The 13,817-nt window shown below is 29.9% G+C and overlaps 1 protein-coding gene across 1 annotated transcript; it reads right to left on the reverse strand.

The window, feature by feature from the left end:
• Positions 1 to 1,240: 1,240 nt before the first annotated feature.
• On the reverse strand, positions 1,241 to 13,577 carry LOC129966875 (CRISP/Allergen/PR-1-like). The gene is made up of 9 exons (XM_056081482.1): positions 13,422 to 13,577; positions 11,852 to 12,134; positions 10,607 to 10,694; positions 9,214 to 9,410; positions 6,917 to 7,014; positions 5,818 to 5,933; positions 4,229 to 4,372; positions 2,638 to 2,897; positions 1,241 to 1,428 (listed from the first exon to the last, which is right to left on the reverse strand). Exons 2-9 carry the CDS (start codon positions 12,119 to 12,121, stop codon positions 1,315 to 1,317), a joined length of 1,287 nt encoding a protein of 428 aa, XP_055937457.1. The 5' UTR covers positions 12,122 to 12,134; positions 13,422 to 13,577; the 3' UTR covers positions 1,241 to 1,314.
• Positions 13,578 to 13,817: the final 240 nt, after the last annotated feature.

A 13,817-nucleotide genomic window follows, 5' to 3' on the forward strand; every position in this document is an offset into this window, starting at 1 on the left:
TAATCTAAATCTTTCATTATGTGTACTTTTTATACTCCTTTCAGAATATTAAATGTTTTAAGGAATATTATTATTACCCTTATTGAGAGAATAAATAATTTAATTCTTTGATGATATTCTTATATTAATTCTTTTCCCCAAAAATATACAGTATCGAAAAAAAAAAAAGAAAAACTTTATTTTCGAATAGAAAATAGCATATATAAATTGGAAGTTTATTGTTATATTTATTTATTTTACTTTTAATGAATGTCCAAGATTTATACTCTTATGATATTCTCAGAGGTTTATTATCTTTTCATAATATAGCTTGTATAGAAAGTATTGTTTTTATTACTTGATTAATAATAAAATTGCATTTTGTTTATTTTTAAATTTTATTACTTTTTACTTTTTTTAACATTTTATAATTCATATATATATAAATATTATTGAATCTAAAATTTAATGTTTCAGAATTTGAAAACTAGATGGCGTTATCTTTAAAAAGTAATATCTGATTAAATGGATACATTCATTGATAATTAAGAGCTCTGAAATTATTAAAATGTTGTATTGTATTGATAAACAAATATGCATTGTATGAAAGTTCAGAATTCTAATGCATCAAAATGGGGAAAAAATGTTTCAAAACATATTTATGTTCTTCCTTTTCTTTTTATTTACAAAATATTCTATTTGATACAAAGCTCAACAACTATGAAATTCTGTCTTTCTTAATAATATGTTCCTGACGGAAATTATTAATCACGCAATGAATCGTCTGCTTTAAATTTCCTTCTCTGTATCGTTTCTTTCAGAATATGCAAATATGTTTTGGCAACTGCTTCTGCCTCTGCATCTGTTTCTTGATATGTTTCAAAATTCATGCATTTATTTCATCTAGATGCAGAAATAAATGTTTGTGTATTTGTGAACGAGAGAGCTTTATTTTCAATTCCCGTTTAAATGTGATAGTATGAGAAATATAAATGCGTTGCTAGGATGTTACTACTCGAAATTCGGGAGCTTTCAGAGTTCATTTTTTTAAATATAATTCTGTTCGATTTCTAGGCATTATTACAGAACCTCATTTGACAGCAAATAAGTGGAATTTCGAGACTGAAAATTTACCACAATTGGTGTATTTGAATTTTTATTAAATATAGAAATCTTAAAATAAACTAAAAGATTCCCCATTCTATAATTGTTCCCTATATTTCATTTAATTGATCTGAAACAAATAAATTAAACAAGAAAATTTAAGAAATAAATTCTTTATTATTTCAATATTACATTAATATTAAACATGATGTGTTACAAAAAATAGGCCATTTAAAATATTATTGGTTCGTTTATTGAATCGCATGTTCCGTCGAAAGCCACGACTTTTCTGATGTCCAGAACGTGTTGTGCAGCTCCTCCTGGGACGGAGAAAGTAAATCCAAGCTGAAATATAAAAGTAAAACATTTAACACAGAAAAAAAAAATTGATGTTTCATAGAGTTCGGATTAAAGTAATTTATAAGCACCTCTGAAATAAAATTTGAAGTTTCTGATTTTGGGGAAATGCAATGGAAGTGATTTATATGACCTTTTGCATGAAAATTTTTTAAAGCAGAATTAAATTTCTTATCTCTACTAATAATACAAATGAATGTGTGTGTGTGTGTGTGTTAATTGCTTGCAGGGCATACGTTAAATCTAAACTATCAAATTAGGCACATATATATTTTGGAAGATGAGAATGTGCACCTAGGAGCGGACATAACCTACAACTTTTAATTGAAATAATTTCTTATAAGCTCACAAGTTTATCGCTAAGAATGCATGCAGAAACAGAATGCCTTAAAAGAAATCCTATATCGTCATTTTTATACTTTTTTGTTGCCAGTTAAACTGTCATATTCAAGCTAAAATTATTTTTAATTATTTAAGATCAATTATTAAAATCTACTTTAAGGAGCATCCTCGTATTGCCAACATCAAAAGTCAAGATAAATTCTAAGGTAAACTATGACCTTGAAACGATCCCCCTAGATTGTTCTAGACGCCATATTGGTAATAAACTCAAGGGATATATTAAAAGAAATTTCAATTTAACTGATATTTATTTGATAACAATGCAACACATTTCTACAGAAGTTGTTTTCAACATTAACACAAAAAAATGGCCTAAACCTTCTTGAGCAATAGTAAAGAAAAGATAATTATAAGTTTTGGTTAATATTTAGACGTTGTCATGGAGTAGATTTTCTTTGATTATATTGAAATATTTTTTACATTTGAAGATTCTCTCTTAAATAAAAGTATCCTCGAATACTTTTCAAAGTTCTTTGTAATAAAAAGTTTTTCAGAGTACTATCTGCAGTGTTCAAAAACTATTACAATTCAAAGTTATTGGTATAATAAATCTTGCCCAATATATCTTTGCTCTACAAAATATGTTTATGAATTCCTAATAACTAATAACAATGAAATTAAAGCATGGAGATATTTCATACTATAGACAAAAGGTCCAATAGAAATCATATTGGTCGACAATAGGCATCTCAAGATGGATTTTTTTTGAAATTTCAATTATTTAAAGAGCTTTTATTCTTATTTTTAGAAATTTTATGAATTAAAGAGTGAATAAAAAATAAATATTTCACTCACTGTTGTTTTTATTCCCCAACCGAGGTCGATATTGAATTGTTTGAAAGTGGTTGATCTCGGATTGAGTTCCATGGGGGGAGCCACGGCATAGTCCATTTTGAAGTTGGCCTTGAAACTACTTTCGTCGCTTCTCGAAGCATCCAGAGGGCCCTTTCGGAAATTGACGATGAGACAGAAGGCGCCTTGGTGCGGTGTGATGGGGTTCTTGAATGTCACGGTGGTAGACCTTCCTCCATTCAGAATAATGGAGTTGTAGTTGCCTATTAATCAGTAGGATTGATTAGAACTAATGAAATAAAAGGAACTCATTGCTAAATTTGTTTCTTATATATGCGAGAAAATAAAATGCATGCTTATGCATATATATGCTTATGCATGATAGCTACAAAACTGAAATATCCGTTTGAATGAAATTTGGCACAAAATTTTAGAACTTAAAGTGTAAATTCATATTAGATGTTTAAATCCATATTAGACGATGGATTTAGCAACCATCAGACCCACTTATAGGGAGGATTTTTGATGAAATAGGATCTCAGATTTGCAACCTACTAATCCCAAAGGCGAGGCTTTATTATCAAGCCTCAGTGGCGAGATGGTAACTTAAATAAAGTAAAATAAATTATTTTGAATGAAGCATAGTATTAGTATGATTTTTTTCAACTCTTCCAAAGACAAAAAATAGATGCATTTCAGTTTCTACATAGAGTGTTCCAAAAAATCATTTGCGAACATGAACGGCTGGTCAGATATACTGAAAGATGCTATTTTTTATGAAATGACAAAAATCGCAGTAGGAGTGGCAATCTTAAAAACGGAGGAATTAAATGGAAAAAAAGGAAACATCAAGCAAAGTGAGAATAGATGTGTAAAGGAATACAAATATCAAATAACTGGCCAACATTGATGAATGAATAACTACATGAGAAGATTGTATAGCTCCAGACAAGCCTTTGAACACTTATTTGTACTCAAAAAGCTGTACTTTGCTGTTGATGTGACATCGTATTAGCCTTTGTACCTGAAATAATGTATACGACTTGCTATGTCTTCATATCTTTATGCTGCAAATTGTATTTATATAAATTTTTGATGCACAATTTATCTAAATATCCTTGAATCGTCCAAGTTTTTGCTTTTATTTAACCAGCATGGGCACTCTTTGTGTCTGAACCTAATGACTTATCACAATATATATATATATATATATATATATATATATATATATATATATATATATATATATATATATATATATATATATATATATATATATATATATATATATATATATATATATATATATATACTTGTTGTAGCATGCTTGATCTACTCCTAAAGTATGTAATTGAAATTTTAGACCTCCTTATATAAGCAAACTATCTGGTAAATATATAGACTTGATAAGGAATCTTAAAAATGGAATGGGATCATTTCGCATGAAAAAGAAAGTTGTATGACGATTATATCTTCTTATGATATTTAATACCTGACTGCATATTTAAATCCCTTGCAAATAAATCAAGTTCCATCCAAAGGGTTTGCATTTAAGAATATAATAATCTATAACTCGAAGTAAATGGATACAAACCTCCAACGGAGAATACTTTTTCCCAGTTAAGACTTCCTGTTATTTCAGCTGCGCAGTTGCTTTCGGGGCTCGTGAAATCGCAGAGGAAAAGGAGGCGTCTGTTTCTCTCTGGGTAAACTGGGGCTTTACTTGCATCTTCCATTCCTAGAAGAAAGAGAAATGAGGATAAACACAAAAGCAATTCCTTTATATCAAAATCTTATTAGTTAATAGTTACTTTAGTATTTTGATTGTTTTATATCCACAGCTTAGTTAATTCTAGTTATTTCTGTGTTTTTCTTTTCTGAAAAGTGAGTTGCAAATTCTTCAGTTGGAGCACAGTGAAACTGAAAATGGCATTCATTCCGAACACAAATGCTGGGGGAAACAAAAAAATTACCAAAACAAGCATATTTATCACAGGGCTTGTTATTGATCTATCTAATAACAGAACTGTCTTTAATTGGCTTAAAAATTTGTTGAGATGGCTAGTGTTTCTAGACAAATAATGAGATTTTGTTGCTGGACAGTCTGTCATTATCTAAATATACTATAAAATTTTAGGGAGAACTCAGATCCAAACGTTTATTGTTTTCGCCTTTAAATATTCATAAAAGATATCATCTATTTTTAAAACAAATACAATCTGAATGATCTTCAGAAAGCGCAGTAGTATAAATGTTACATACCGGATACGTTTCACAAGTTGTGGAGGCAACTGGATTAGCGCCATGTAGTTTTTGACTAATATATAGTGAAATTTAAATTCCAATCTGCATCCCAAGAACTAAATGTATCTTATTTGTTTTTATGTTTCCCAAGAATTTATTTGGTGATTTTCAGATCACGCCAACATCGCCATGCTCCATTACATACATGATGCTATGATCTTGCTAATTACAATTTATCGCTTCGAATAGCTTTCGAGCTATTCGCCAAGATGACTTCATTTCTGGGTTTATTTAGCGATTTTCAGATTATGCTAAAAGTACTAACATAATGGATTCACTTGGCAATTTCCAAGATATATTATACATAAAATGAGAAGATTTAGTCAAGTTATTTGCATTCCAGAATTTACTTATAGATTTCCAGATCATACCTAGATCGCCGAGCTCCTTTACAAATAGAATGTCAGGATTTCGGCAAGATGACGATTTGACGATTTCGTTTGGCGACGGTTTGCACTTTTTGGCGATTTCGAAAGATCTTAAAAATAAACTAGTACCATTTTAAAAGTTTAGAAACGAATGTCAACTTTTTGCAGAACCGTAGAAAGCAGAAATTATAAGAAAAGCCTGGCACTTTTTTTATTTTCGCAAAATTTATATCATATTTCGAAATTGTGGGATATTCTGTATTACTTTGAATAATAACCATTAAATCTGGGTTTTAATAAAAAATATTTAAAAAAAACACAATTTTTTGAAGAAAATTATACAATGTGTCTAAATGCGTTCTGTATGGATTTTAATTTCAATTGAGATTTATTTGATGTGAGAAAGGCTATTAAAAGCTTCAACAATGTTTTTCTTTTGCTAATTAATTTAAAAGTTGCTTCCAACTTAGAATATTGCTAACTTCTCTTAAGAAAGAAAAAAGAATCTTACTGCATAATCCTGGGAAGCCCTTTGCAAATCTGCTGCTTGGTGAACACTGGGTATTGGTTGGGCAAGAAGAGCAAGGCAGTCCTGTTTTATACACGGGTTCTCCCTCAACGTTTCCTCTGAAATAAGATGAGGAAAAGTTAAATCCTGATGCATCAACGTTTATGAATGCAAAACGGCAATTTCAAAGAAATAAAATATTGCAAAGGCATAAATAGAGATTGAATTTATTGATAAATTAATACTAAGTTTTGGAGCACCAGGAAGATTATTTGGTGACTGATGTTGTACTTTAGAGCCTGTAGGAAAGGAATTATGAAGTATTTACTTTTCTTGATGTAAAACAAAGACAGAGTCTTGAAAAGTTTTCAATAGCCACCTCATCAGTGGCGTAAAAGCTCTATTTAATAAGAATTTAAGTTTGTTGGGAAATTAGCTTATTCTCAGAAATGCGTCAAAAGAACATGATCATACTCTCAGAAATGAGATTAGTAGTTTCCATAATAATAGATTAATAGTTTCCGTAAGTGTGTAATGAAAGCTTATAAGCCAGTTAACAGCTACACTATACGAGCAATTGCTTTTGTATAGTGGTCATGTTACTTGGCTGCGAACCACAAGGTTCCAGGTTCTATCCTCACTCATAACAATTCGCTACAAGTGCGAAACAAGGGATTATTTAGAAGAGAAGGGCTATGTTTTGATCATACTCTCAGAAATATTAATACTTTCCGTAAGTGTGAATTTGGGGATTATTTAGAAGGGAAGGAATAAGATCAGATTTAGATGGAAGGGCTAAAATTTGATCATACTCTCAGAAATAAGATTAATAGTTTCTATAAGTGAGAAGCCGAGATTTATTTAGAAGGGAAGGGCTAAGCTTTGATTATAATCTCGGAAATGATATTAATTGCTTCCATAAAGGCGAAGTCGGGGATTATTTATTAGGGAAGGGCTAAAGTATACAGATACTGATAGACAACTTGCTAAATGGATGGGGTATCTTTGGAAATGAAAGGAATTGATTCGAGATTTCATGGTAAAGAAGATAAAATAATCTACAATGTACCTAAATTTGGGATTATAAAAAGAAAATACGCACCCAGGTCCATAGTTGCATGCGTAATAGAGGTGGAAGCCTCCTGCCTGTTTGTAATACGAGTAACCACATCCGATTCTCCAGGATTTAGACCATACCAGCTGCAGAACAAATGAACGTTATAATTCATAAAATATATCTTAATGAACTTGAAAAATCTGTTTTAGATTCAAATTGCGAAAAACTGCCCGTAATGTGTCTTTCTGATATGATTTCAAGTTTTGAACTTTTGAATTGATTGAATTTTGACAAAATTTTGGAAATTTATAGCTTATTTTGAATCTTTTATTTTTAATATTTGAATCAAATTTGCTTTAGCTGTAAGCTGTTAGAAATGTTTTTTAAAAGAATTTAGTTGTTTAAAAGATAACTTCAGAAACATATTCCATATAAATAGAATTCCATCAGTTATTAAATTCAAAACAAAATATAATTTCTCGTTTGAAACGGAAAAGTATAATCCTCAAATGATACGATGTCCATATTTTGAAGAATCTTCACGCTTATCTCGCATCCAAACACTTTTAGAATTTTTCTATTTATCTCTAAAAGACATAAATCCAAAATAAAAACATCTGTAACGAATCAAGGCTGATACCGGATGTAATATTTATATACTGCAGTACCTCTTTTTCCCCTTGTGCAGAGAGCGCCCCCTTGTGGCGTTTTACAAAAGACAAGCAGTTGAACGGGAGACCTGCATCCTGAGGTAGACTTTTTCCCTATGCGCAACCCTTATTCTAACGCCGAATGCTTTCGGCTAGAAACGGTGGAATCCTGTTTTCTTTAACCTAATTTTTTATGTGTGTTTGTAAATTTTGTAGTGTAGCTGTGTTTATGGAAATTAAAACTAGTGTATTTAAAACATGGCAGTTCATTAGAAAATCACAATACACCCACTATAAAACTGATATTCTTCCAAATTTCAAGAAATGTTTGTTTAAATTCTCATTCAGCCATATGTAATGTGTTTTTTGCGATGATTTTAACTTTTCAGCTTTTGGATTGATTGAATTTTGACGAAGTTTTGGGAACTTATTGGTTATTTAGATTTTTTTTTATTTTAATATTACGAATAGAAATAAATAAGCTTTATTTTCATAAAAACGACGAAGTTTTATTTTTTCATCTTTTTTTTTGATTAATTGAAATAAAACTCAGTAGAAATGGAATTATTAAGAAAAATAGAAAAAATGATCAGAATTGTCTTTACTAGCCATATCAATTTAACTCTAGAAATACCGGACCAATCAAAATAAACTCGTAGATCTCTGGTAGTTCAAGAATTAAATAGATGGGTTGTCAAAAAATTTGAAATTTAAAAATGAAAACAAAAATAAATTTAAAAACAAAAGGAAAACATAGCACCAAATATTACGTGTTTCGCAGTGTTTCAGTATGACCTCAGCAGCCACAATTTTAATTTAAAATTAAAAGTGGTTCAAATTAGTTATGAACGTTAAATATCAAGATCAGTATTTTTTTTTATATGCAAAGTGAACCGCACATGCTGACAAACCAATGTTATTACAAGCATTTTATGTGTTAACCAATGGGATATATTCTTATGCTAGTTTATTTCGTCCCAAAACGTTTGCCAAGGATCGGTATAGATTAAATTCAATGTCGTTCATAACCTTTTTTTCACTTGACTCAAGTCTTTACGCAATGATGAAAGAGTCATACTGAAATTTATACATTATTTTTCTTGTATTACACGAAAAGTCACTAAGATTTCATAAAAGGTGATTCTTTTTTGAAATACATTAAATATCATTAATATATTTTAACATATTAAAAAGAAATCAAAGTTTTTACATTTTTTTCTTAGAAATAGATTTGATTAAAAGCAAGAATTTTGATCTCAAATCTTATTGTTTCCCTTCCTAAAACAATTTCGATCTATTTTATTTTTTATTTCATACAATATGGACAATAATAAGCATTTTAAAAATGAATTTGAGGAAATTATATATTGATTTATAGTTTTTAAAGTTTTCATTAGGTATGAATTTACGCTAAATGTATAAAATTCATCTGATTAAAAATTCTATTTTAATGAATTTCATTGAATTTGAAGGTCGTTTTCCAGGAACTGAAGCATTGAACGTGAAGCAAACGTGCCATTTAATACAGTGAGAGAATTCTGACGCAGTTTTCGTTCCTCTTTTGTTCCCCAAAAAAGAATTTTCACAGTAAAACAATCTGCATTGATTTTCAGATATTTTTGGAATAAGGCACATAAATTGATCACAAACATTTTAAAATTCTTATAGACAGAGTGAAACTATTTTAAGTACCTGTGTAAAATGGCCTGTCTTTGGTCCTGGGTGTTTTGTGAAACTGTCTAACCAATTTACGCGGTAGTCCACAACTTCGTCATAGAGTGCCGTTATAGCCCATGTCCAATCGGGTTCGTTGCTCGGTTCCTGGCATCCAGGCCCATAACATGGAGACCAATTTTGAATAGCAAGATTTTGACCAACGGCGAAATTTTCTGGAAAATAAAAGGAAAAATTTGTTAGTTGCAAATGCAGATTGACGTATTTTTCTCTTTAAATTGCTAAGCAGGGCTTAAACATAGCCTCTTCATTTTCTTGTAATGTCTACTGTGGAAAAATAATACTTATCACTTCAAACCGTCATCTGATACAAAAACAGAAAGCCTATGTTCTTTCTTCATAAAAAAAAAATTGTTACGAATTTGTAATATTGCTTCTTTGCGCAGTTCGTTTATGAAAAGCAAAAGAGTTTTACAGATAACCCTGGCTGATGACCCACGCGGCTTGGCGACCATTTTTTGCAATAACTCTAGCGACTTTGGCTACAAAAATGAAAGTTCTTGAAACTAATAGAGTTTTTACTGTCGATTAGGAGCGAAGGTATGGTATCCATTTAGAATATTGGATGGCCTGTCATGGAAGCTATAAAAAGCGGAGGCACACAGATAAAAGTGAGTAATCGAGTTCGTTGAGTTGAGCTGAAGCGAGTTATTGAGCGTAGTCTCTCTGTGAGCGTTAATCTCCGTTGATTTCGTACTGAGAGTTTTTTTTACTATTGCTATTGATTAATGATGATTGGCTGCTTGTGTGCTCCAATCCTGCTTGAGTGAGCGTATTTTCAGAATAGTTTAAAGATAGAACTGAATAGAATTTGATTAGCCCTTGACATTTCTTATTGGATCTTCAAGACTCAGTATTTTGGATGATTCCAAAGTAAAGGTTGTGTAATTATCACTATAGCTAAATATTTGAGGGGATTTTAAAACCTTTAGGCAAACTTTAACGCGACGCTCAGCTCATTATTATATTTGATAACTGGATTATAATTAGATATTAATTATATTATAATTACATATTAGAATAGATAAGAATTTTAGATTTAGAATATTATAATTAGATATTATGAAGTGCTGGTATCAATTTTTTTTCCACATAAATTCACTATCAGGCAAATCCAGAATGAAATAGATATATAATTAATATATCATATAACTGGTAATTAATTTGTAAAAGCATTAAAATAGTGTATTCTAATCGAAAATGCTCAAATTCATAGAAAATCAAAACTCCAGTACATTAAGAAGTGAGAGACAAATCGTTTATAAAATTCCATTTTTATAAATTTGAAACAAATTGAGGGGAAGAAAAAGGAAGTTTTTTTCTTCTTAAATTGCCAATCATGCTGACTTACCAACTGCTTTGCATTCTCCGCAATCGTGGCCCCATTCACAGTTTTCTGTCCATTTCTGGGCAACAGCAGCGAGTTCGTCATCCCACACCTGAGGGAAAAATTGCAAAAATACTTCAAAATTATAAACAATGATTTAATTGAGAAATTTATTTGAAAGTCTAGACGAAATCGGAAATGAATTAGCTTGTGAGTGAATAAAAATATTCTAAACAATTTGGAATTTTAATCCCATTTAACATTTATTTTAAACGTTTAATAAATTTTTATTTTTTATCATTTTTATTTATTCTTGTAATGTAATTAAAAAATATTAGTCGTACTATGTTTTAATTCTATTGTTTCAGTAACCGAGGTTTTTTTTTTTTGCAAATTCATGTTAGCTTCCTTTTATATATATAATTTTTTTTTATATTTTACACTTTAATTAATTTGTGATGTATTTTTTATTTTATTATTTTTGACTTATTGGTCTTAAATACATTTTATATATTACAACATTATAATCCTCTCATAATCTTGATTAATCAATGTTTTTCTAAATTCTCTTTAAAATGTCGCGTATTATGTAGTATAGAATTTAAGAAAATTTAATCAAAAATAAATTTTGTGAATATCAAAATATCAACTGTTATAAGAAAGAAGACCAAAAAATAAATTGTAAAATCAGATAATAAGTCGATTCCAAAATGTTCTTTTTGTAACCATAAAGGAAGTTAATTAAATTTTTAAAAACAGTTTTTGAATGCATTTTTTTCAGAGTACTAAGAAATCGATTTTTAAAATTTTTTAATTATATTCCACATTAATTAAAATAAAATTTAAATTAATATTTTATTTAATAATTACTTGAACTTTAATAGTGTAACATATATTAGTTTTAATATATTGTTTGCCTTATCTTAATTTTAATATTAAGAAATTTAATTCTCAAACTCAATACCAGGTGGCAGCACTTATACGAAATCTGAAAATTAATAAGCTAATTATTAACTGATGAATAATCGCTAGATTTATTAAAATAGCATATTTTCATTGAGAATATAAAATTATACATATCTGGCATCTCAAGAAGAGAATGAAAAACCTGATTACAAAATTCTGTCATAACAAACATGAAACATTTCTAATTATATGAAAGCGTTTAATACGAGTGAAAGTAAAAAATAAGTCATTTCATCAAAAGTCAAGATCAATGTCAAAATATCAGAATTTATAGAGGAAACCCAGATTTGTTGAAAATATTACCATTTCCATCATGTCGGCTGCTTGGGGCAAGGCCCCTCCTATAGACCTGTCTTCATTTCCCATCGCAACTTTGCTTCTAAACTGATTATGGAGTCTGAGGATGAGCTGTTTGTCTTGTTCGGAGACACCCTTGCGCTTCACTTGGCATGTCGGGTTAGGGGATAAGCAATAAGTATGTTGAGGTGTAAATCTGATGTACCGAGCTGGGCACCTTTGAGAGGTCGACCAGCCCACCAGGCAGAAGAATGCGAGAAGGAATAACGACCGCATTGTGGCAAAATGTCTGAAAAGAGATGCAGGATTTCAATTAATAATAAGTCTTAATTTACAATCCCCCTTTTTCTTAAATAAAGATAAACTATCGTATCTATCTTGATATTGTCATGAATCATTGGGGTTGAGATTATCAATCTGTGAAATTAAAAATGCAACAAGTTAAAAAAAAACAGTTTAAAAATAGTTTTTAATGCATTTAAATAAAAGAATTTTTTATTTAAATTATTCTGTATTTTTAAATTTTAAATTTATAATTTGTTTTTATGAATATTATGTATTCTAGATATAATTTTTTCCCCTCAAATTTTCTACTGTGAGACATCGTTATTATGAAAATAAAAATTCGATTGAGTTAATCTATAAATCAAGTCTGGAAATATTAAAATAGCGAATTATTATCAAGAATAAAAATATTTTTAAAAAAGATAGTAATAAGTTATTTTAAGTAAAATTTCATAAGTAAAAAATTAGCCAATTGTTTAAAATTAAATTTATTTTTGTGCACAAAAATCTTAAATATGTATCAAATCTTGACCGATATATGCCTATAAAAAATTTATTTATCCATCTGACTATGAATCCCCAGGGGGGGGACACCTCAAAATGAGGATGAGATGCTTCCGGCATGGTGGTTAGATCTCACTACCCAGGAGGATACACAGATAGATGGGGGAATCTAACTCCTCCCATCGATGACGGGACGTACTTCCTTCCGAGAGGGTTGTACCATGGCCGGTGATGACCCTTGGGACTCAACCACAGTTCCCTTCAAAATTGCTGTTGCGGCGAACAGGTCATTCAGTTTTATGATTTAAATCCGTGTGCCTTCGCGGTGGGTCGGAGAGTCAGATGGATGATTATCCGTCTGTCTATGCGTTAAATGAAAGATCGTGATAAACGGATGAAATTTAGCGTATAAGTTTAAACATAAGTCTCTGCCAAAATTAGGATACAATTTGCAAAATGATGTACTATTTGTTGGAATATCTTTTCCAGAAATTATAAGCAAGGAAGTTGAAAAACATGGTCTATGGAAATGGGAATTCGGTTTCTGGGTTTAATAACCGAACTACAAATTTACATCGAAATTCGAATGCAATTGATGGTAACAAAGAATATAAACGTAAACTTAATTTTCATCATTATTATTTTTCTTTTTGTATTTATTTTATTTACTATTATATTTCTTTAATAAACTTGATACAAAACGCGAAAATTAAAAAGATGAGAGAAGAAAACATTTGATCTTACTTTTTGACGATAAACAAAATAAAAGGAAAAGAATATTCCTTACCCGGGGATATGCTGAATCTGCCTGCAATGCAGTCGAATCAGTATACTGAATACTTGGGTTTAACACAGATATATATAGCTGGATATTTGATTTTGACAGAAAGACATGTCACATATAACAAAAAAGTTCAAGATGGCATGAAAAAAGTTGAAAAATACGTAAAAGCATCTGGTGAAATCAATTTCAATCTTACTACTTTGTTACAATATTACTTGAGGAAAAGTAATACAATAGAAGCTCAGTTGAAGGGGAAAAAATGGTTAACATGACAGAAAAAATCTGGAAACCAGATGTTCGCTCTAAAGTTCATCGTCAAGTGACAGTTTAGGCTCTTTGAAATTAAACTTAGTAATTGAATTTTACATATATTTGAATTGACGGAATTAGAATTTCAAG

This window comes from Argiope bruennichi, chromosome 1 (genome assembly GCF_947563725.1).
Source record: "Argiope bruennichi chromosome 1, qqArgBrue1.1, whole genome shotgun sequence".
NCBI lineage: Eukaryota > Metazoa > Arthropoda > Arachnida > Araneae > Araneidae > Argiope > Argiope bruennichi.